Here is a 24,764-nt window from a genome sequence, read left to right as displayed (position 1 = left end):
CCTTTTAAAAATCCCCGAGGTCCTCTAATTCTGCCACTTTTTTTCCGTTTTGATCTGCATCGCTCCATTGCAGAGATATTCACATTTGTTTCTTCTGGAGAGCACTATGTGAAATCTCTGCTTGTGGTGCAACTGGGCGTTTCTTCACAGTCTTCTCTGAGAGCTTGTGCTTTCACCCCTTCCAGATGATGACCAATCACAGCTCGGCAGCTGATCAGGCAGTCTTGAGAGGAAGGAGTGAAAGTTCCCTCCCTCAGAGAAGACTGAAGAAACGCTCAATTGCTCAACAAGAAGAGATTTCACATAGTGCACTGTGGAGGAAACAAATGTGAATATCTCTGCAATGGAGTGACGCAGCACAAAATGGAAAACAACGTCAGAATCAGGGTAGATCAGGGATTTTTACATTGTATTTAACTTGTGTCTTCCTTCATAGCCAAAATTTGTTGTTTCAATGAATCAAAAATTAAAACATGGATCCAGTTTAGTCTTCACTAAATCTCTGCCACTGTTTTTTGTTGGAATCTCCTTTGCATCTCCATGGTTACAGACTACAAACAAACTTTGTGTAGTCTGGCTCCCTAGTCATTCTTCCTTCTATATGTCTGCAACTTATATTTGTTAGGTTGGCAAAAAGTAGGAGGCAGATGAAGGCAAAAAAGTGCAGCAGCAGGACCAGATTACATGGTGTGCGTTTATAGTATTCTCCATTGGAGATGCATTGGTCTTCAAAGGAGCTGTGCACATAAACCAGTGGGACATTATTATTGAAGACCATTTGCTAAATTGGTTCATTTTTCATTTGAAATATACCGGGGCAAAACGACAAAAACTTAGCTGAGCACGCTCACTTATCACTAATAAGGAGTGTTCTCAGTCACAGCTAGGGTGCACCATGCCTTTGCTTGGTTTGCACAGTTATTTTATGCTGAAAGATTCACTTTTAATTGCTCCTGACCGATCTCTACAGTTATTTTGTCTCTTTGATAAACTTGCTCACATTTGGGACAGCCAGTGATTTCACCGCTTGGTAAGAAATGCGAAAATATGGTTCACTTATTCAAGCCGCAGTGCATAAAATCCCTTATTTATTTTATACAGTTAGTTTTTTATTCCGCTTTACTATTTCTTCTCTAGTGCTTACATCTACCGCTACGTTTTAAAGGGAATCTGTTAGCAGGTTTTTGATATTTAATCTGAGAGCAGCATAATGGATGGACAGAGACCCTGATTCCAGCAATGTGCCACTTGCCAGGCTGCTTGTTGCTGTTTGAATACAATCAGTGTTTTATCAGCAGGAGATTATAGCTAGAGGACTATAGGTGTGTTGTGCCATGTACATGTAGTCCAACCCCGCCCCCACCACTGATTGGCAGCTTGCACAGTGTACACAGAAAGCTGCCAATCAGGGGTGTGGGCGGGGTTATACAGACCTCAGCATTCAGAGAACTGGTAGATCTGCAGCAGATAAAACAGGGATTTGATCAAAACTGGAGCAAGCAGCCCAGTAAGTGATACATCGCTGGAATCAGGGTCTCCGCCCCTACATCATGCTGACAAAAACCTGGCTACCAATTCCCTTTAATTCCAGTGTATCTTTTTCATCCACTTCTCCCCATGCCATATGGCCCCCTTCTCCCTTGACTTCCATCTTTCTTAGGCTCTCTTACTATTCACTTTTTCTCTTTCTACCCGCTTCTTCCTTCACATTTCCTGCTCTCAGATATAACAAGAAGCAGCTGAGTCGTATTTACCCCAAAGGAACGAGGGTAGATTCCTCTAATTACATGCCCCAGGTTTTCTGGAACGCGGGATGTCAGATGGTGGCGCTAAACTTTCAGACATTGGGTAAGTTTCCGATTTCTTCAATATTTGCCAATAATTGCTGTTTCGTGCTATTTCTGACTTCTCTATGCAATCGGCAGGTGCCAAATATCTGGTTTTACTATTAATTTGGATGAATTGAGAAAACTCTTATTAACAACACCTGCCAAAACCACAAATGTAGCCCATTTATGGAATTCATCGTCCGAAAATGTAGAGTATTCGCTAAAACTCCTAAAAAAACAGCCAAATAAATCTCCTTTTATAGAAACATTGAAAGCTGACGTCAGTACATGGAAACACCTAATACCATCACCCAGGCAGAGAAAAATGTCAGCACCAATTTAATGCCAACCTCTCCTAAATCTAGGAGCGTATTGCTAAGCAGCCCTCGTGAGATATGACTGACAGGTTCAATATAGGCAAGAAAGTCATTAACGAGATCCTCCATACCGCAGCCTGTCAAAGAAGATCTGCTGCTGCAATCCCCAAAAACTCTTGGAATATGGAAATGTTGGATGTTTTTATGGCTGATCTTCTTTTACTGCAACATCTGATCATGTAGTTGAACATCCTTGTAAAATGTACAAAAGCAAGATTATTAAAGGGGTCTTTTCAAGTCGTTAAAGGATTAAAATTGCAAATGCTTTCTATTAAACGAGTAACTTTGCAATTTACCTTTTATCAAAAATTCTCTCTGTACGCAGGAATGGAGGGTTACCGGTCACCTCTGCAGTCTGAGAGGCAGGTTAGTTAGGCAAGGAGCATGTGCATCTTGTTCCCTGCTCGCGCTGCTCTGAATCTAGCCAAATTGCTGGATTTGGCCAGCTTCGATGCCTCTGTGCTTCTTCCATGCTGCAGAGGTAAAGTTACCACTGCTAGCAGCATGGCAGAGCAATTCGTTGGGATCAGCAGTACAACCATGCCTTGGGTACAAACGGTCATTCTTCAGGCGTGCACAGGAAGCGATGCGCTTTGAAAGACCGAAGATTGGAACACTCCTTTAAAGAGGTTTTCTGGCCTTAGGCTAGAAGTCTGTAGTCACTCTGTGACTGCAGACTTGTGAATCCACACATAGTGTGCACTGCGCGCAGTCAGGATTTGTTGGGTGCGGGCGGGCGCGTGACCACAAGTATGTGATTTGCATACATGCGGTCACATGCCGACTAGATGTGTGCGACCTCTCCAATGCAAGTGTATTGAGCAGGGCTGTGCAGTCGGTAAGCCAAACCTCCGACTCCTCAATTTCCATGACACTGACACCGACTCCACCAAAATGGACTTCAACTCCACGACTCCGACTCCACAGGCCTGGTATTGAGCTAGGACGGATAAGTCTAGTTGGAATGTGACCGGGAGTATGCAAGTTGCATACTTGTGGTCACACGAATGCCCACTTCCAGCACCAGAGACTCCTCAGGGCACATGTGAGGATTCACAAATCTGCAGTCTCATAGGCTACAAGTTTACAATGCTTGACAACCCCTTTAATCAAGATATGTAAAAGTGTTTAAGAGTGGCATCAGACTACACTGGGTTTATTTGTAGTCTGTATCCATGGAGACCTTTAGAGCTGCATTTGTGCTGTATACACAAAGCGGTATTTTTAATCAAGACTATATATTTTTTATTCCCAATAAATGGGAGCAATGTGTACTTATCCATTACCATTAGTCTTTTTTTAATTCATTATTACTATTAGTTATTCTTTTTCTTTTTTTTAACGCTTTCATAACAACGCGTGTGAAATAGGCGTTCATGAAGGGTCCAATTCTACTGGCGCATACATATGTGTGGCGTACAGCTCCTAAACTGGAGCAATAGCTGTAGAAAATCCAAGCTATAATTTGCCATTGTCAGAGTGTGTACTAAAAGGAGCACGGTTCCCTTCTGTTATGGTTAGTGTTCACCCTGTGTCCCATTTGTTAATCATGCCCACATAGCTTCATGCCATATTTACAAATCGGTGCCCGCTCTAATATTAGATCCTCAGAACAACACTGTATGAAATATGGCTGTGTACTTCTGGCTTTGGTAACTAGTCTTCGGCTCCCAGTCCTCCGCTTTGTACAGTTTGGATGGTAACGCTCCAAGTCTCGATGGCATTTCACAGTTCTGCACAATTGAGTGTCAGCGGGCGCCAAACACCTCTGATGCCGTCTGTCTCTGTGGCGATGGACTGTAGGGTCAGACCTATTTAGCAGCGTTGCTTTTATTAGACCCGAATTGGGGGAAATTCATTACTACCTTGTTATTTTTAGGCAGCGTAACACTAGACCGGGCAGATGTCCCTATATTTAACATATAGCACCCCCTATGTATAACATATAACGCCCCTGGGTGATTATTTGGTCCACCTTGTTAGACACTTTCTCTTCTTTGCACCTTGGTTGACCAATTAGACCAATATTGAGCTCCAAAATATTGACACAATTTTGTTGCATATTACTTTTACATGTGAAACACTTTTCTCACCCTTCCACCACCTCTAGGGTGACTTACTTTACCCCCAGAATTATTGCCAATTTTTACCAAAATTTTGGCACATTTCATTCATTAAATTTGATTAGTTTTCGCCATGCTCCATTATGTACACAGCCTCGAAAATGGTGGTGAGTCAAGGCAGGTTTGTCAATTATTTTTGTGTCCAATCTGAGTCAAAATGATGGCACTTTCCCAATATGTCATTCTAGCCCTAATAATGGTAGCGATTGCACAGGACTTCTACCTAGAAATGTATGGAGGATGCACAGCATTGTCATCTCATAGACAATCTGTCATTTCTATATTTTATTGCTTTATTATCCGGTTGCTGCATTTTCCTAGCATTGTTTTTATCCCTCTTGTCTATCCGAGGATGAGTTTCTTACACAGGAATTCCACCTAGAAATGTATGGAGGATGCACAGCATTGTCATCTTATAGACTCCCTGGCATTTCTACATTTTCTTGCTTTATTATCCGGTTGCTACATTTTCCTAGCATTGTTTTTATCCCTCTTATCTATCTGGGGATGAGTTTTCTTTTTTTGCTCTGCATGATATCTAATCCCGCTTCCCATTGCCGGCCCACCACATTCACCTTCCTGCTGAATTTTCCTTTCATCGTTGCATCAACACACATATATATAATGTTCTGTCTCTGTCCCTCGTAGACCTTCCCATGCAGCTGAATATGGGGATCTTTGAGTATAACAGACGCAGTGGGTTCCTCCTGAAGCCTGAATTCATGCGCCGAACAGACAAGCCATTCGATCCTTTCACAGAAAACATTGTGGATGGGATTGTAGCGAATACAGTGAAAATTAAGGTAAGAAAAGAGGAGAGGCTGCAGTGCTCCTCCTATGCTACTTTTACCAATAAATCTTTCCCCATCTGCAATATGTCTTCTTTTTCTATTTTTTTTTCTCCCCAGATCATTTCAGGGCAGTTCCTGTCCGATAAACGTGTTGGAATATATGTAGAGGTGGACATGTTTGGTTTGCCTGTTGACACGAAAAGGAAGTTTAGGACGAAAACTTCCCAGGGAAACTCCTTTAATCCTGTGTGGGATGAGGAGCCTTTTATATTCCATAAGGTGTGGTTAGAATTTGAGAAATGTTCTCATTTCCGTACATTCAGGCTTCCACTTTCTCTCCTCTTCTAAGATTGTACTTCTTTACCATCCTTTCGGTGTCTGATGTTTTCATCCTGGTAATCCTCTAGGTGGTGCTCCCAACTCTCGCCTCGCTTCGTATCGCTGTCTTTGAGGAAGGTGGAAAGTTTGTCGGTCACAGGATTCTCCCAGTTTCGGCTATACGTCCTGGTGAGGCTGCAAGAAAAGTGACATAAAGTTTTGTTCTTTTTCTGCTGAGCCTCTTTTGGTCTGGGACCCCTGGCTGATGGACCAGCTCATCTGCGGAAGTGTCTTCTAACGTCATCTGGAAAGTTGACCTCTTTCCAATCAAACAAACTGAGCTTTACACACTATCCCTGGGTCCGGTGATGTGCCTCCACCACTGCTCTGGTCTTTATTTTATGGTGATGTCAACAGCGCTGCAGCCAATCACTGAGTTCATCTGTTCTGCTAATGTAGACATCACATGAGCTCAGTGATTGATTGCAGCCCTGTCAACATGACATCAACAGTACAGCAGACAAATAGAGCCAAGAGCCATGGCGGAGATACTGCTCTGGACCTGGGAAGGGGATGAGCTGCGTGCAGAATTTTGCTGAATGCGGACAACCTCCCTAAATGTGTGGGTTAGAATCGATATGAAGAGCTATTCTGACTCCACACGTGATGGCTGTCCAGTCGGCCAACAGATCCCGAATCCCCCGTACACACATGAACATTCAGCTTTGGCTAGCAATCTTATTTTTTTATGGACAGAAGGGAGAAAGTTGCTATCAGACATCTCTAGCAGAGACTCCTCTCCCCTGAAAATAAGCGATCGGAGGTTTTAATCTCATTTTCTGGCTCTTTCTCTTCCCTGACATCATCTTTTGGGGGCTTCCGCACATATCAGATGTTGAGATAATCCTGCCAATTTGGCAGGTTCGGACCACTTTTTTATGATTTGTATGGGGGCTTTTAGGGTCGATAGATTAAGAACGCTCCATTTATTTTTTATCTGAGCTATTGATTGATGGGTTTACTGGTATATTAATGGTTCTGGTACATTAGAAGATGAGATTTATTGATTTGACAGAGCCTCGGGCACTCTCTGTGGTTTATGATTGTTGGGGAGTTTCCTAAATCCTGTTTTGCCAAAACACAACCCCACACAATACCATTTCTATCAACATGATTTAGAGTTAGTATTGGGTGCTTCTGGTGAAATTCGGCCTTTGGTTTACACTAAACATGGCTGCCATGGCTTCTTGACTTGTCTGGTGTCCGGAGCACGTTCTTCCAAGTTCTGTTTTATTTTTCCTAGTTATTCAATGTTTTTCATGCCCCGATATTCTTCACGGGCACCAAACATTTCGTCCTGACACCTCCTACGTAGATCTGTTTTGTGTTGCTTCTTCTACTTTTCCACCAATGTGGATAAAAGCCAACAAAGTTTCCAGACCATTCACCCCTAAATAAACTGGCCATAGTCAAAGCCGTATGAATTAATAAGGAGCAAAACGTAAAGGGAGATGGTATAACGAGGCAAGTTCTCAACCATCGTCCATTGTAAACATCGGCGAAGATCTGCTGGATGGTCACGGATCGTATTTACAGTGGCCTAAACATGATCTATCTCCAGTAAACTGGCCTCTACAGGCGAGACAGGAGGAAAGACAAAATATATATTGTAATAAAATAATGAAAAAATTAAATTAGATTCTTGTTTGTCTTTGGAACATCTGGCCCTCGTTGCGTCCTCGATCGGCGCTTATGTTTGGAAAGGCCCCTGAAGCTTAGCCGGTGTTCTCAGCGAGATATGGATAATCATGTGATCGATCCTTCCTTTTCTTACCAGGTTATCACTACATCTGTCTCAGGAATGAGATTAATCAGCCTCTGTGTCTCCCGGCTCTTCTCGTATACACCGAAGCCAATGATTACATCCCCGATGATCACCAAGGTCAGTGATGACGGATTCCGTCTGCGATTATTGTAATATGTCTCTTATCGTTCCCATTTTACCATTCTGGGTGGAAAAAAAATCATCGCCCTTTAACCTTCTGTCACCGCATTTGTAATTAGGTTTTATTTTAACCTGTTGTTTGCTGATGGTTTTTAATTGATCGTTAATTTCTATGCCATATAATGCTGACTGCTAACTTCATCCGCTGTAGAGTACATCAGAGCGCTGATTAACCCCATCCAACATGTCAGCCTGGACGAGAGGGCAAAGAGGCTTGCGGCTCTCATTGGAGAAAGCGAGGTACAGTGTGCTGAGACATTCACACATGAGGGGTATTAGAAGAAATAATAATTGATTACAAGTGCATTAATGGGATCGTCCAGCTTAAAAAAAAAAAAAAAAATTGCCTTTCCGCTAGATAGGTGATCACTTGCTGATTGGTGATGGTTTGACCCCAACGCCAACAAGTAGACAGGGGCATTTTTATTTCCAGTGATGCAAATAGTCTCTTCAGAGAGGACGAGGACTTGAACTCTATCGCCACCTATTGGTAGTAGCAATCCTAAAAGTCAATATCGACCCCTTAATGAGCTTTAACCCCCAAAAAGGAAAAATGAGCAATATACCTTACAGTAAGTTATAGTAATAACACTTGTAAATAACATGGGGTACTTCGTTGACTCTACTGTGATCAAAATGGGTATATAAGAAATCCCACCACGTCAAGGTGTACCCGTTGGGACAGTTTCAATGGGTACACCTTGTCACGGTGGGATGGCTTATATAGCTGTATGATCAAAATAGCGTTAAATAAGTACACTATGTTGTTTACATGTATTATTACTGTTTACTTGCTGTAGGGTATATGCTCCTTTTTGTTTGTTTTTTCTTGGGTTTGGTCTGTGAAATGGCCACAGTGTGAACGTGCTCTTACACTCTGCACATATGCCAGCTTATAGTCCTGCTCAGTTTTTTGGTTTTCTTGATGAGCCTTGCCACATGACTTGGGCTAAAAGCCAAACCAGAAGCTCAATTTGCAGACACGTGTTTTCGAGGTGTTGCCCCTCCTCAGTGCAAAGCATGAGATCTGATTTGGCTAGGTGAGAGGCCTATGAATGGCATCTAAGGGGTAATGGTATCCCCAACGAGACACTCTTATCGCCGTTACAAAATGGTGCAACAGACTCATCTTGCTCCATTCACTCTCTGAGACTGCCGGAAAAAAAAAACCGAGCGCAAGCCCACAGGTAATGAATGGAGGGAGGGGTGGTCGAGCATGTGCATTCTGTAGGGGCTAAAAGTGACCTATTCTGCTGCTTGATGAGGGTCCCAGCAATTTGGATGCCGTTCATTCCCTAAGGAGCTGCCGGTTAAAATGGAGCACAGTACTCGGTAGCCCCATAGGGAATGACAGGAGCGGTGGTCGAGCGTGCGCTCCGTTCTAATAGGGATAAAAATGTCCTATTCTGACTATCGGTGCGGGTCCAAGTGGCCGGACCCTCAATGGTCTACAAGTTATCACTTCTCCGGTAGATAGGTAACTTGTTTTCACTGGACAATCCCTTTTAAGTCTGGGGGACTGGATCAGTCAAAATCTACACTGATTGTCTAACCTACTCCGACTTCACCGTACCTGCCAGTGAGCTTTGATGTGTAACCTGTGCCGGCATTGACCAATGTTTGTCTTTTTTCCGCTCAATCGCAGCTCAACAACACTGAAAAACCGCAAGATAGAAAAAAGCCAAACACAACATGCGATTCTTCCAACAGGAGCCCGTGTGACAAGAAGCCCTCCGTCACGCCAGTACCACCCCCTGGTATGCATTATACATGGGAGATGAGAGACGGTGCCTCGAGCGGTACCGCCATGTCTGTATCTTCTGTTATTTATAGTGATTGTCCCCCCATAGGCATCGGCATTAATGACACCCAATTTATTCGTTTTCAGCTGGAAATAACAAATGTAATTTGCTTGCGGGCAACCAAATCCCATCAGGGAGAACAAATCAGCCATGTTAAATGTTTAGTAAGTTGATTCAATGAGATAAGTGGTGGCAGGTCTATGTGTCCGCTCCGCTACTTAATAGGAATTAATACATTCTGCTGCGCGAAACGCGTGCAGTACAGTGTGTTACTGGAGAAATCCGGGGCGATTACTGCTGACAGCTAGACCGGCAGCTGCTTTATGTCTGCGGGCAGCTGCGAGGGGCAGCGAGTTTACCATTAAATTATTTCATCATTCGTAACAGTCGGTGAATATTCGACAGTCCTCTATGTAAAAAGCCTTGTTTCTTCCATAAATTCACATAGCACTGATATATCGATTTGTATGCATATAAGATACAACTATTGGTTGTATTATATGGATAGTCGTTGGTTTGGCCTCTGCAGCTGCCCCCCGGATGTCCTCTTGGACGTTTACTCAATAGTTCGTCTATGAAGCGTGCAAAGTTAGTTGAGAAAAAAAACATTTGCTGACTTTATAGAAATGTTAGATGTCTAAAAATAATAACTTGCTAATTGCAACAACTAATTATAAGGCTTAAAAGATCTGGAGTCTCTGCAAAAGCAGGGTTTTTATATTGAGTGGGAAGGAGGGGTAAAAGTGCATAACGAGCCATGCAAAGACGGCAATAGTCTGGTGCCCTCGTTTGACCATAATATTTTTGGTAGTTTGAGAAGATGCAGGGAATAAGGTAATAATATGTACAATTTAATTATACAAAGAGGACCTGTCACCAGGTCAAAAGTGTTCAGTTTTTGCTCTTCTTTTATTCCCACTGTTCCCCTGAGTATTACATTTTTGGTACTGTTTAATTCTGCCGTACAGTTCCAGAGATATGATGGCGTTTATAAAGGGGGCGTGGCTCACAGGGTAATAATGCAGAGCAGCCTAAAGACACGCCCCTGAGGATCCCGTGAGGCACACACCTCTTAGTAAACGCCATAAAAAAGAACCACTAATAAAAATACCCCTATCTCTACAACCGTATGACAGACTTGAAAAACTAACCTCTCAAAGGAGCAGCGGGAATAAAATCAGACCAAAAACTGTCCACTTTTGACCTGGTGACGGGTCCTTTTGAAATTGGGTATGCAGAAGAATGACAGTGCCCTTAGACAAGTAGGTAAATGGCGAACAAGCGTTTTATATGAACGCTCATTCCTGATTGTCTGCTAATTTATCATCAGATGATCAGATAGTTTATGCCAGCGGTAATTATATTGTAGTATTCTTTATGGGGACAGAACTGTCGTATTAGGGATCATTCTGTCGCCAGTAAACGAGTGCCGACCTACATGTTATGTAGTCAATCTGTAGTCATCGAGGTTCACTAACGGCCTGAAATTGGCACATCTTAATGCACCTATATGTGTTTCCAAAATTAAATTCATACAACTTACTAATATATTTTGATTATGAAAGGTCCCTCGATGTGCCACCTACAGCTCCGGCACCACCACTTCAGTTTGGCTTACCCCCCTTTGTTTCATTGACATGCTTAGAATAAATCTCTTTTTCTCCGCAGCTCAGCAACGAGATGACCTGATAGCAAGTATACTAGCAGGTAATGGAGGACGTGCAGTAATTTCTTGCTTCTGCTCTCATATCAGGAAGGCTTTATTGGTTATGGACGTTGCCTTCTGCTCTTAGATGTGAAAGCTCCATCCTTAGAGGAGCTGAAGTTACAGAAAAACTTCGTGAAGCTGCTCTGTCGACAGTACCAGGAATTGCGCCACATGCATCGGAAACACCTGCGCAAAGTGTCCTCTCTCTGCAAGGAGCAGAACAGCAGGTTCATCCAGCTCCAAAGCATTCGCAAGAAGTTTGGGAAGAGCCCTAAATCGGGACAAGAGTAAGTGGAGATGAGTATACACTCTTCTTGAGGAAGGTAGCACCATCATTTCTTGGAGCGATTGTATGTCTCTCTTTGTTGTGTTATCGTGCCCACCCGACTCCATTAATTGCGTGTTCCCTTTTAGTTCCTTGCCAGAGCAGGAGGAGCAGCAGAAGAAGCTGATGGATCTGCAAGGAGAGCAGCAGAGACGCCTTGTGGAGCTCCGAGAACTACAACACGAGCAGGGAAGGAAAATCAAACACATCCACCTTCAACAGGTGCGCCATTCTCTCCCCCAAAATACTCCAATGTCACCGAGACACTCGGCACAGGGGTCTAACAAAATCTTTTCTTTACTCCCTACTTGAAGGCTGTGCAGAAGTTACAAGATGTCGCCCAAGGCTCTCATAGCGCCCAGCTCAAGAAATTAAAAGAAATTAGCGAGAAGTGAGTGCTGCCCTTGTGCCGGGAAATTAACAGAGAGATTCGTAAATTTTGAGAATATATCGTGGAAGCATCTTGGGGGATCTTCTAGTTTGGAGAAAGTCTTCTTATATCAGGAGCCCTTGAACAGTTTCTTATCACAGGAACTCGTATAGCTGGGAACCCTTACCCAAATTTTCAGGGCAACCACTGTGTAAATGTTCAAGTTCCTTGCAGAAAAATAAAGAATTACACGGCACCCATTGCTGTCTCGTATCGAGCGGCCATTCAGTTCTATCGGCTGGTTTTGATCACTTTAATTATTTTGGGTAGGTTAAGTTTCAGGACCCCCTCTTTTAGCTTTAGGTGCTCAGACACTGCACAATAGAAGAGGTGTTTTGAGGTGGATGGCTCTTTAAAGGGGTTGTCCAGGTTCTCTTTATTTGATCAAATGTATTGAGAACTTGATTTTGTGGCACTAGTAGGCCAGGGTTCACAACGGGCATCTCAAAACTCAATCCAGTCACATCCGCCTGGCTCCATATGCTTGAACACGTGTGATGGCCAATAGCAATCCTTCATCAGGATGACGCAAGGTCCACAAACCAACAAATCCAACATTCCTGGAATCCCTGCAGCACTCCTAGAGCTCCGAGCTTCTTGGTAATGACGCTCCTTATGCTTGTCTGTATAGCGAAGGGGACATGAGCTACCTGCTATTGATGTACATTAGTTTGGTCCATAACGCAGGCCGGACTATTACATTCTGCGTTTTTGTTTTTTTTTGACACATGGACCATTGGTCTTTATGGAAAAAATTGCTTGTTGGGTCAGTGTGCTGCCCATTGAGCAGTCTGACCCAATATTTGCCCATCAATATGACCTCTTCCAGGTTCAGCATCGATTTCCACCCTTTTGAATGTCCACCTTCTTCTTGGTGCAGATGTTTTTACAGAATACAAAATGACCTCTAATGGACCAGACCTATCGACTTGGCCTTCTCCTCCAATTGGGGAAAAAACCCTCAGCATTCAATTGCAGTGTTCGCCAGCTGGAAGAGGATGATGATGGACAGATCTGGTGGCAAACCCCTCCATCAGCAGCTAGGATCGCCAAGCTGTTTGTGAAGACTGCATTAAACAAGGCATTTCAGACATGGCTCTATCCTTAATCATGGTATACCATGACAGTTCCACGTCCAAAACGCATTGGTTAATGTCTTGATGACACATTTTGGTGTACCTGGAACTTTAAGCCTTTTGAAACAATAATGGTGAAGATTTAATCCAAATTAGCTAGGGGATCTTCTATGAGTCAAGTTGGAGCTTGACAATGGCCCCCTATTGTGAGCTGCTGTATTTCATGTTTTGTGTATACCTACTAAACAGTTAGCTTTTTATAGTACTTTTGGCTAATTTCCAGTGAGGTCAAGGGTCACTGCACATTACACATTTCCTCCCAACCGAGTGTATCTATTGCAACTAATGACTAGGTTCTGAAACGAGTTGCATGGACTTTTTACCACTAAATTTAGGACATTTTGATATTTTTATGCTTTTGAGTAACTTTTCTCTATCTACTATGTTTTCAATGTGGACTTCCCCAATCGGAACCACACAAAGCTCAGTATTTTTCTCCGGACTTTATGCACTAGATCTTGAAATACTTATATATTAGAAAGTGCCGCAGAATCACATCTCCAATACTGCAACTAAAATCAAGATCCCAAAAAAGAGACACCAGACCATCCAAAGGGTCAATGCCTTCCAACTGGAAATTGAACTAGTGCAAGGTTGTGACCATCAGGAGAGAGAAGTGGTCTGATGTGAGACATTGCCTCCGACACCGGAAAGAAAAATCATCTAACTGATATCTATCCATATATCTCCTTATAGAGAGAAGAAGGAACTGCAAAAGATCCTGGACAGAAAGAGACATAACAGCATCACGAAGGTGAAGACGCAAGACCGGCACAAGAAAGAAGGGTCAGTAAGCTCCTATCAGAGCACATCCCTCCTCTGTCTTATGTCTATTCTACCTTCCTTGTTACTTTGCCCCCACATTTATCACCTCGTATTTTTCCTGCAGAGAAATGACGGAGATCAACAGACGTCACATCAATGAGTCGGTGAACTTCATACGCAGTGTAAGTGACCATTCTGTTAGACAATCCCTGCATGTGTTACAGCTGTCGAACAGCCGCGAGACATGCAACCACGGGGGCTTGAACATGTTTTTGAGCACGCCGAAGACACTCTGTTAGCACCAGAGCATGCTCAGATAACACCTTATCCAACCACGTTCGCTCATCACTATTATGACTCTTCTAGCGCTAAAGATAAAATGACGACGTAGTTCAGGACTAGGGACAGCTGCTGAATGTCAGTCTGGTCTTGATAGTCCATGAGCCGGGCCAGATATCGGTACCACCCGGAGTGACTAATTTTCTTTGGTATTTTTAGGTAGATGCATGTCTGTAGTTTATTTTTTGATATGATAGCCCTTACATATACGTAGCTTATTAACCCCTTCAGCCCTAGGCCTATTTGTACCCAAGTGCCTAAGCCAATCTGACCTGTGCCACTTCATGGGCTAATAACTTTGGAACGCTTTCACCTATCCAAGCCATTCTGAGATTGTTTTCTCGTGACATATTGTACTTCACGTCAGTGCTAAATGGGAGTCAATATATTTTACCTTTCTATATAAAAAAATGCTAAATATTCGGAAATTTTGGAAAAATCGGCAATTTTTTAACTTTGAAATTCTCTGCTTTTTACAAAAATACTGATACCCCCCATAATAGTTATTAATTTACACTCCCCACATGTTTACTTCATATTGGCATCATTTTGAAAATGAAACCTTATTGTTTTACGACGTAATAGGGCTTATAGTTTTATGCGCAATTTTTCACATTTACAGCAAAACCCACTTTTCAAAGGACCAAGTCACTTCTGAAGTCACTTTAAGGGGCTTACATAACAGAAACCACCCATAAATTACCCCATTTTGCAAACTACACCCCTCAAGCTGTTCAAAACTCATTTTTAAAAACTGTTAACCCTTTAGGTGTTCCACAGGAATTTTAGCAGAATGAAGGCGAAATTTCAAAATTTCATTTTTTTTCCAGATATTACATTGTAATCCAATTTTACCTGCAACCTAGCAAGGGTTAACGGCAAACCCAAACTTGGTTACCCTAATTCTGCAGTTTATAGAAACACCCCACATGTACTCGTAAACTAAAGTATGGGCACACAGCACAGCTCAACACGGAAGGAGCGCTATGTGGTTTTTGGGTGGCGGATTCACTGGAAGAAATCTAGGGGGCCATGTCACATTTGAAGGCTGCCTGAGGTACCCCCACAGTGGAAACCCCAAAAAGTGACCCTATTTTGGAAACTACACCCCCAAGGAATCTTTTAGGGGGTATAGTGACCACTTTGACCCAACCAGTGTTTCACAGTAGTTGGAAACACTTGGTTGAGAAAATGGAAAAAGTGCATTTTTTACATGAAGGTGTCATTTTAGGCTCATTTTTTTATTTTTAAGAGGTGTACCAGCAAAAAATGCACCCCACTATTTGTTCACCAATCTCTCCCGAACACAACAACACCCGATATGTTGTCGTACACTGCAGTATTGGGGAACGGCAGGCCTCGGAAGTATCTACCCAGGTGTGTTCACAACCCTGGCCTGGGATAACATTGACAGACTTGAGGAGACACTAAGTGGAGCAGGTACATCTCATAGAGTCAATGGCATTGCTGTTCAGTCCAATGTTGCATGCTCTGTGACAAAGAAAGTCCTGCCAGATGTAACCAAGTCGAAGAAAAGAAGCATAACTCTGACAGAATTAATGCTACCGATATACAATGTTGGGCAGCGGGGAGAGCCACCCAGGATTGAGACTTCGAATGTTAACACTACCAAGGAGGTCCAGGATTCAAAAACCAAAAACCATATCTGGCTTCTGGCTAGAATGTCAGACCATGAGGATCAGACCACCAGCAGTTGGACTGGGTTCAACATAAAAATCCGCAGCGACATTGTAGTGGCCCAGGACACTGTAAGCTACCTGCCCACTATCAATGCTCCTGCAACAGCCATGTCCACTGTGAATGAAGTCTTGGAGCAAACACATGCCATCATGCAGACCCTGAAGCTTAACAGAATTGTGTGTGTGTTTGATCAAGCACTCTATGCCAAAGCTGCCGAGGTTATCTGGAAACAGGAGAAGTTCAAGAACATTATAATTAGAATGGGTGTCTTCCACACAATCTGTAATCTCCTCTCTATCATAGGGAACAGATTTCAGGATGCAGGCCTTAGAGATCTGTGTGTTGAATCCGGTGTAATCGCTGAAGGATCAGTGTCTGGAGTGATGGACGGCCGGAGGTACAACAGAGCAGTGAGACTACACAAGCTGGTCTATGAAGCACTTATGAGGCTTGCATGGAAAAACTTCCTTCCATGGCTAGAAGAAAACCATGCAAGGGACCTTCACCATCTGGATGAAACACTGAAGAACATCACAAACTTTCGCATCAGTGTGTCGCAGGGATCCTTCGAAAAGCTCTTGGATAATGAATCTTGCACACTTACCCTGAAGCTCTTTCAAGTTTATCTTGAGACCCTCAGAAATGAACAACTCTCAGCATTCTGGATGTCATACTTGGACATGGTCGAGACCATGCTGGCCCTGGTTCGAGCTTCAAGAGAAGGCAACTGGATGCTTCACCTAGGAGCAATCCGACAGATGATACCATGGTGTTTTGCCTATGACAAGGTCAACTATGCCCGATACCTAACCTATTACTATGCCACAATGTCTCGGCTGCCCATAGAACACCCAGAGGTCCATGAATACTTCATGCAAGGTGGCTTTTCGGTCCAGATCGGTAGCAAGAATCCTTTTGGACGAATTCCTGTGGACCAGACCATTGAAGAGACAATCAACAAAGACACCCAGACACCAGGGGGCACAAAAGGCTTCAGCCTCAAAGTTGGAGCTGTTTCCAGGTTCTACCTGACATCAGAGTACCGCAGTATGTACTTGAGGCAGCTGAGGGCCCTGGTAGGCCAACAATATACTGACTTCAGCCATTCAGACCTACAGGTGTCTAGGATTAGAAGAGATGAAGCCGATGTCCAATCTTTCGTTCAACTGCTGGAGACAGGTTGGGTGAACCCCTTCAACAAAGAGCATAATGGTGAACTTATCAGTTTGTCAACAGCGACTGTAGCACCACCAGATGTAGCCAAAGACCTTCAAGGGGCATACAGTATAGGAGAGGATGCATATCAAACATTCAAGGATGAGCGTTTGGGTACCGATAAGCCAACTACATTGTTTCATGACAAGATGACGAAGAACAAACTTAAAACGTTCTCTAACATCCAAATGAAGACACGCAGACAAGGTCTTGGCAAGGAGGTAATTTTGAAGGCTGACAGAAACCTATTTGGCCAGATGATACTTGTAGCTGAGAACAGAAAGCTACAAATGAGTGATGTCTTGACTCATCCCCTGGGTCCATTGCCATGGGCACTTGCCAATGGTGATGGGTCTATCCGCAAGACCAACAAGGCTGCCCTCGCAAGGGAGTTGGAGAGGAATGCTCGTCCTGCAGAAGTGATCTCCGAGCCCTCTGCAACCATCATTGATGGGATGAGCCTGGTTCAGAAACTGAAGGGAAACAATGCAACATTTGGCCAGCTAGCAGGCACAGCAATGAGTCGCGCTATCCATGAGGGTGCTAAGAGCAAGCGCATTGATATTGTCTTTGACGTCTACAAGGAGACATCCATCAAAGATACAGAAAGAGTCAACAGATATGAAGGCACAGGGATCCATTTCAAGAACATTCAACATGGGCACAACATCCAGCAGTGGAAAAAGCTTCTAAGTAGTTCCTCCAACAAGGCAAGTCTCATAAAGTTTCTGGTAGAAGAATGGAAGGCGAAACACCACAGGGAGAAGCTTGAGGAGAAGGAGCTGTATGTCACATGTGAGCAGCTCTGCTTTAAGATCACCAAAGAACAGTGGGAAGAGGCTGCTGACCTTAAGTCAAATCAAGAAGAAGCAGACACACGCCTCCTTCTCCATGCTCTTCATGCAGCAGAATCTGGTTACAAGTCGGTCATCATCACTTCGGAGGATACTGATGTCATGGTCCTGTGTCTGGGCATGTGCCACAAAATCCCATCCCACCTGTTCCAGAAATGCGGTACACAGAACCGGACAAGATTCCTGGATATCACCACTCTGAGCCGAACATTGGGAGGCAGCGTATGTGATTCATTGATTGGTATGCATGCATTTACAGGCTGTGACACCGTCAGTGCATTCGCTGGCCGTGGGAAGATGACGACACTCAAGCAGTTGAAGATGAACAAGACATACCAGGATGCCTTTCAGGAAGTTGGTCGTTCATGGGAAGTGTCTACCGAACTTTTTGAGAAGTTACAGGAAATCACCTGCCACATGTACCTGCCAACTACCCAAACAACTGAGGTAAACAGGCTCCGTTATCAGCTGTTCTGTGCCAGACGTGGAGTGGTAGAGTCAAGTCAACTCCCTCCTTGCCAGGACTGCCTTTTCATGCATGCACTGCGTGCAAACTACCAGGCTGCGATCTGGAGGAGAAGTCTGCAGAGCCAGCCATGGGTTGCAAACCCAACAGACTGCGGTTGGATGATAGATAACGACGGAAAGCTTGTTGTCAAGTGGATGCAAGGGGCACCAGCACCAGAAGCTATTATACAGCTACTGTCCTGCAAGTGTGTGCGGTCATGTGAACTTCCTCAGTGTACTTGCCTCAGCAATGGCCTGAAGTGCACAGACATGTGCAGATTACAGACATGCCAGAACAAGGGTACTGAAGACGAGCCAGTAGAACAACAGTCAGATTCAGAGTCCGATGTTGAAGATATTATGGAGTAACATATATATATATATATATATATATATATATATATATATATATATATATATATATATATATATATATATATATATATATATATATATATGCACATGACATGTTCAGTGTGTATTTACATAACTTGGATTAAATTTTGTTACAAATACTACATCTAGTCACTCCGGGTGGTACCGATATCGTCATATTTGGTTCTTGGCTCATGCTAAAATTCCTGTGGAACACCTAAAGGGTTAACAGTTTTTAAAAATGAGTTTTGAACAGCTTGAGGGGTGTAGTTTGCAAAATGGGGTAATTTATGGGTGGTTTCTGTTATGTAAGCCCCTTAAAGTGACTTCAGAAGTGACTTGGTCCTTTGAAAAGTGGGTTTTGCTGTAAATGTGAAAAATTGCGCATAAAACTATAAGCCCTATTACGTCGTAAAACAATAAGGTTTCATTTTCAAAATGATGCCAATATGAAGTAAACATGTGGGGAGTGTAAATTAATAACTATTATGGGGGGTATCAGTATTTTTGTAAAAAGCAGAGAATTTCAAAGTTAAAAAATTGCCGATTTTTCCAAAATTTCCGAATATTTAGCATTTTTTTATATAGAAAGGTAAAATATATTGACTCCCATTTAGCACTGACGTGAAGTACAATATGTCACGAGAAAACAATCTCAGAATGGCTTGGATAGGTGAAAGCGTTCCAAAGTTATTAGCCCATGAAGTGGCACAGGTCAGATTGGCTTAGGCACTTGGGTACAAATAGGCCTAGGGCTGAAGGGGTTAATAAGCTACGTATATGTAAGGGCTATCATATCAAAAAATAAACTACAGACATGCATCTACCTAAAAATACCAAAGAGAATTAGTCACTCCGCTTGGTACCGATATCGTCAAATTTGGTTCTTGGCTCATGGACTATGAGTGTTCACACTATTACTATGTTGCTGACTTTTGCAGCGGTATTACTAATGGACGCCTCGCAGGCTCACATCAATTAAAATTGCTATCATTACTTACTGCTTATCTGCATTTGTTAATTGGAGTGGGAACTACTGGGCAGCTTTCTTGGACATATTTAGAAAGCATATCATTGCAAGGCATGAAAATGTATGGTAGGGGATTCCTAGCTGCCTGGCAACAGAGAGATTAAAAAATGCTATGTAGTGTGTATTAGGCCAAATAATTGAGTCTGTTGTTTTAAAGGGTTACTCTGGGGAGATTAAAAAAAAACAAAACAACGTATTCACATTGACAAAACTTCAACAATTACCGAGGCTCACATCCATAGTGACGCTTTCAATGGTCAGGTTATTGCTGTTCAGAACTACTTACTGTGTCGGAGATGCTGAGTGACCCTTCCATTCCCCCTTCTGGAATAGTAAATCCAGGGACCTGGTCTGGATACTAATGCAAGTCAGCCCCCTGATAACAGCTCCAGACACAGATCAGGGGGCTGGTCTGCTCATTACTATTTTATACAAGCCAGCCCCCTGATAACAGCCCCTTCCCTCCAGACACAGATCAGGGGGCTGGTCTGCTCATTACTATTTTATACAAGCCAGCCCCCTGATAACAGCCCCTTCCCTCCAGACACAGATCAGGGGGCTGGTCTGCTCATTACTATTTTATACAAGCCAGCCCCCTGATAACAGCCCCTTCCCTCCAGACACAGATCAGGGGGCTGGTCTGCTCATTACTATTTTATACAAGCCAGCCCCCTGATAACAGCCCCTTCCCTCCAGACACAGATCAGGGGGCTGGTCTGCTCATTACTATTTTATACAAGCCAGCCCCCTGATAACAGCCCCTTCCCTCCAGACACAGATCAGGGGGCTGGTCTGCTCATTACTATTTTATACAAGCCTGCCCCCTGATAAGAGCTCCAGACACAGATCAGGGCGCTGGTCTGTTCATTACTATTTTATACAAACCAGCCCCCTGATAACAGCCCCTTCCCTCCAGACACAGATCAGGGGGCTGGTCTGCTCATTACTATTTTATACAAGCCTGCCCCCTGATAACAGCTCCAGACACAGATCAGGGGGCTGGTCTGCTCATTACTATTTTATACAAGCCAGCCCCCTGATAACAGCCCCTTCCCTCCAGACACAGATCAGGGGGCTGGTCTGCTCATTACTATTTTATACAAACCAGCCCCCTGATAACAGCCCCTTCCCTCCAGACACAGATCAGGGGGCTGGTCTGCTCATTACTATTTTATACAAGCCTGCCCCCTGATAACAGCTCCAGACACAGATCAGGGGGCTGGTCTGCTCATTACTATTTTATACAAGCCAGCCCCCTGATAACAGCCCCTTCCCTCCAGACACAGATCAGGGGGCTGGTCTGCTCATTACTATTTTATACAAGCCTGCCCCCTGATAACAGCCCCTTCCCTCCAGACACAGATCAGGGGTCTGGTTTGCTCATTGCTCTTTTATGCACTATGACTACTACAAATGAGCTATGAGTTAGCGTTTCATATGTGTGGGAAATGTTCACTGGCCATACACATTAGACAGTTGTTGGGAATTTACACTGATTACATCAGAACATGATGACTGTTGTGTGAGTAAGCTACGCTATAAGGATAAAAGTATTGGGACTCTTCCACATTGCACCTACAGGACCTTTTATGACCTCCCATTCTTAAGTCATGGGTAGTAACATGGATTTGGTCCCTTTGCAGATATAACCACTTTCAGTCGTCTGAGAAGGTTTTCTACAAGATTTTGGTGTTTGTGGGAATTTTTACCCCCTCATTCAGAAGAGTATTTGGGAAATCAGACATTAATGTTAGAGGAGAGGCCAGACTCACAATCTATATTCTAGTTCATTTCAAAGGCGTTGGATGTGGTTGACGTCTGGGCCGAGTGCACCACTCATGTTTTTCCACACCAAACTCCCCCAATCACGTCTTTATGGACCTTGTGCACTAGGCACAGCTATGAGGAAGAGAACATGGCCAAAATGCCTTTTCCTCCAGTTCTACAGAGTCTAATGACAATTTTACACCTCTCCATCCGACGCTCAGCATTGTGCTTGGTGATGTAAGGCTGCATGCAGCTGTTTGGCCATGCAGCTCCTGGTGGGGGCGCAGTGTTTATGCTGATGTTATACTACAGGATGTCAGCACTGTGCAGTTATGGAGTCAGCAGAGTGTTGGTGACTTTTCTGCCCTCTGCTCCTCAGCACTCGGTGACCCCGCTCTGTAATAGATCTTCACTTCGTGAGTTGCTGCGGTTCCTTCCACTTCTTAATAATATCACTCACAGGTGATGGGGGAAGATTTGAGAAGGATGAAATGTCAGGAACGGACTTGTTACATCGGTGGCTCCACACTATACCGCACTGATCTGAGTGAGCGCTTTACCACCAGCCATTCTGTCACATGTTAGTTGAGGGAGGCCGCATAGCGGGGGGCCAGATATTGTACCCCGGGGGCAATGTAGCCGGATGTTATACACCAGGGGCAATGTGGCCGGATGTTATACACCAGGGGCAGTGTGGCCGGATGTTATGCACCAGGGGCAATGTGGACGGATGTTACACACCGGGGGGCAATGTGGCCTGATGGTACACACCTGGAGGGGGGCGATATGGCCGAATGTTACACACCGGGGGCAATGTGGCCGGATGTTATACACCAGGGGCAATGTGGCCGGATGTTATACACCAGGGGCAGTGTGGCCGGATGTTATACACCAGGGGCAGTGTGGCCGGATGTTATACACCAGGGGCAGTGTGGCCGGATGTTATACACCAGGGGCAGTGTGGCCGGATGTTATACACCGGGGGCAATGTGGCCGGATGATACACACCGGGGGCAATGTGGCCAGGTGTTACACACCTGGAGGGGGGCGATATGGCAAAATGTTACACATCGGGAGCAATGTAGCCAGATGTTACACACCAGGTGCAGTGTGGCCGGATGTTACACACCGGGGGCAATGTGGCCGGATGTTATACACCGGGGGCAATGTGGCCGGATGTTATACACCGGGGGGAAGCAATGTGACCGAATGTTACACACCGGGGCAGTGTGGCCGGATGTTATACACCAGGGGCAGTGTGGCCGGATGTTATACACCAGGGGCAGTGTGGCCGGATGTTATACACCAGGGGCAGTGTGGCCGGATGTTATACACCAGGGGCAGTGTGGCCGGATGTTATACACCAGGGGCAGTGTGGCCGGATGTTATACACCAGGGGCAATGTGGCCGGATGATACACACCGGGGGCAATGTGGCCAGGTGTTACACACCTGGAGGGGGGCGATATGGCAAAATGTTACACATCGGGAGCAATGTAGCCAGATGTTACACACCAGGTGCAGTGTGGCCGGATGTTACACACAGGGGGCAATGTGGCCGGATGTTATACACCGGGGGCAATGTGGCCGGATGTTATACACCGGGGGGAAGCAATGTGACCGAATGTTACACACCAGGGGCAATGGGACTGAATGAAAAACCTAAATTCACCAGTACAGACGTGTATCCCAACACTTTTGTCCATATAGTGTTAAGTGTTAATATCTGTGAACACAGGTGCAGACGCTGAGACCTGAGAACTCACTAGCCGTTAGCAGAGGATCACAAATGTAAGTGTATTATAACCGTTCAGGAATTGATTCCAGCCAAGATTAATAGGAACCGGCTAGTGGCAAGTGTTCTACTGCAATAAAGGAATATTTTTCGGCTGGCGGTATCCATTCAAAGCAGCGGTGCCATGTAACACCGTGTACAAATATTTGTTAGATCAGACTTTCTTGCTAACAGCCGTCTTTACAAATGTCCTTTTCTTGCAGTTAGAAGAAGCACAAAACAAGCGTCTAGAAAAGTTGCTTGCTGCTCACCAAGAAACGCTTCAGAGGATAAAGGATGAGGAACCAAAGGTCAGTCCTGGGCCATACAGAACAGCAGGCAGGCAGCGTCCCCTCCTCTATCTGTCCCCGTTCTCCTAATCCGTCGTCTGCCTTTCTTCTAGATGATGGCACAGTTGGAAGAAGAATGCCAAGCGGAGTTACGTCAGCTCCCTCAAGAAGTGCGAAGATACCTGCAAGATGATGGAGGCAGCAAGGGTGAAAGCGGCTCCGAACCCCCTTCTTCCACGCAGAGTACCCCTCCTTCTATCACAAGGGCCTGGGGGTCTGAACTTCTTGAAGAAGATTGTTTACCCACCCCTGAGGACTCAGAAGATGAAGCTACTCGACTCTGACCCCCAAAAGTCTAGAACTTTAAAGAACTTTTATATATTATATATATGTATACAGATGATCACCCCTTTTTTTTAAAAAAAGAAGAATTTATATTCACTAATATAGTATTCTCAGATTTTATGACGACAACGCTACGAATGGAGACCAAACGGACATCAACGGACCCGTATAAAACACAATAAGACATCTGTGGATAAATTCAGACGTCAAACTTTACAATATGAATGGCCATAATCCTCCTGGAAAGAATTTATTATATAGTCACAGATTTTATCGGAAGCAGATGATGTGTGAATGACACTGCTTGTGCATTACTATGTGTGAGTGTGTGCGACACAGTGTGTGCTTGTGCTGTGTGATGTATGGAGAGCGTGAGTCTGGCACAGTCTTAAGCCATTTTATGTATTTTTTACACACATTTTATTTCTCTATTAAAATGGTCATAAATCAGCCTGTGTTACTCTTGTGGTATTAAACAGCTCTATCGCTTTGGATCTGGAAGCGTTCAAAAGGCAGTCAGATTTGGCTCAAACCACCTTGGATTTAATCCCTTTAACCTCGATATTGGGATCTGGACTGTGCTTCGTGGGCAACAGATTGATTCTACAGATTATACACTAATTGGAGGAGCTAAAAAGAGTAACCCGAAAGGAGTCGGGGTCAAAACCATAGAATGACTAGAAAATATCAGAATCGGAGTTCAAAAGGCAGTCTGTCAGAATTTAGGACAAGAAAATCTGAGGTCAAAGGCAGAGCAAAGTTAATCCGGAAGAGTAGTCAAATGAGAACCAGAAGTATCAATCCAATTGAAAGCACACTGATGTATTTATTTTACTTTCTTATATAGCGCCATCATATACTCCAGCGCTTTTATAAGCATTATCACAATATACATATACAGTATGCCTTTGGAAAACCTGGAGGAAACCCAGGCAAACACGGATAGAACATACAAACTC

At 44.0% G+C, this 24,764-nt stretch overlaps 1 protein-coding gene across 1 annotated transcript in view; it reads left to right on the top strand.

Annotated features, from left to right (window-relative positions):
- The window catches only part of PLCB3 (phospholipase C beta 3), a 106,496-nt gene extending 82,241 nt beyond the window's left edge, over positions 1-24,255 (top strand). Inside the window, exons 19-33 of the mRNA XM_077287589.1 lie at positions 1,724-1,848; positions 4,978-5,132; positions 5,238-5,399; positions 5,528-5,627; positions 7,276-7,380; positions 7,595-7,683; positions 9,089-9,200; positions 10,914-10,952; positions 11,039-11,240; positions 11,368-11,500; positions 11,593-11,669; positions 13,541-13,630; positions 13,734-13,791; positions 23,395-23,481; positions 23,574-24,255. Coding sequence (XP_077143704.1) covers positions 1,724-1,848; positions 4,978-5,132; positions 5,238-5,399; positions 5,528-5,627; positions 7,276-7,380; positions 7,595-7,683; positions 9,089-9,200; positions 10,914-10,952; positions 11,039-11,240; positions 11,368-11,500; positions 11,593-11,669; positions 13,541-13,630; positions 13,734-13,791; positions 23,395-23,481; positions 23,574-23,804 — 1,765 coding nt within the window. The 3' untranslated portion in view covers positions 23,805-24,255. The remainder of the gene's footprint in view (positions 1-1,723; positions 1,849-4,977; positions 5,133-5,237; positions 5,400-5,527; positions 5,628-7,275; positions 7,381-7,594; positions 7,684-9,088; positions 9,201-10,913; positions 10,953-11,038; positions 11,241-11,367; positions 11,501-11,592; positions 11,670-13,540; positions 13,631-13,733; positions 13,792-23,394; positions 23,482-23,573) is intronic.
- The last annotated feature ends 509 nt before the right edge of the window (positions 24,256-24,764 follow it).

This window comes from Ranitomeya variabilis, chromosome 2 (genome assembly GCF_051348905.1).
Source record: "Ranitomeya variabilis isolate aRanVar5 chromosome 2, aRanVar5.hap1, whole genome shotgun sequence".
NCBI classification, from domain to species: domain Eukaryota; kingdom Metazoa; phylum Chordata; class Amphibia; order Anura; family Dendrobatidae; genus Ranitomeya; species Ranitomeya variabilis.
The sequence above is the reverse complement of the archived record's forward strand: the minus strand, read 5'-3'. Positions and strand labels throughout refer to the sequence as shown.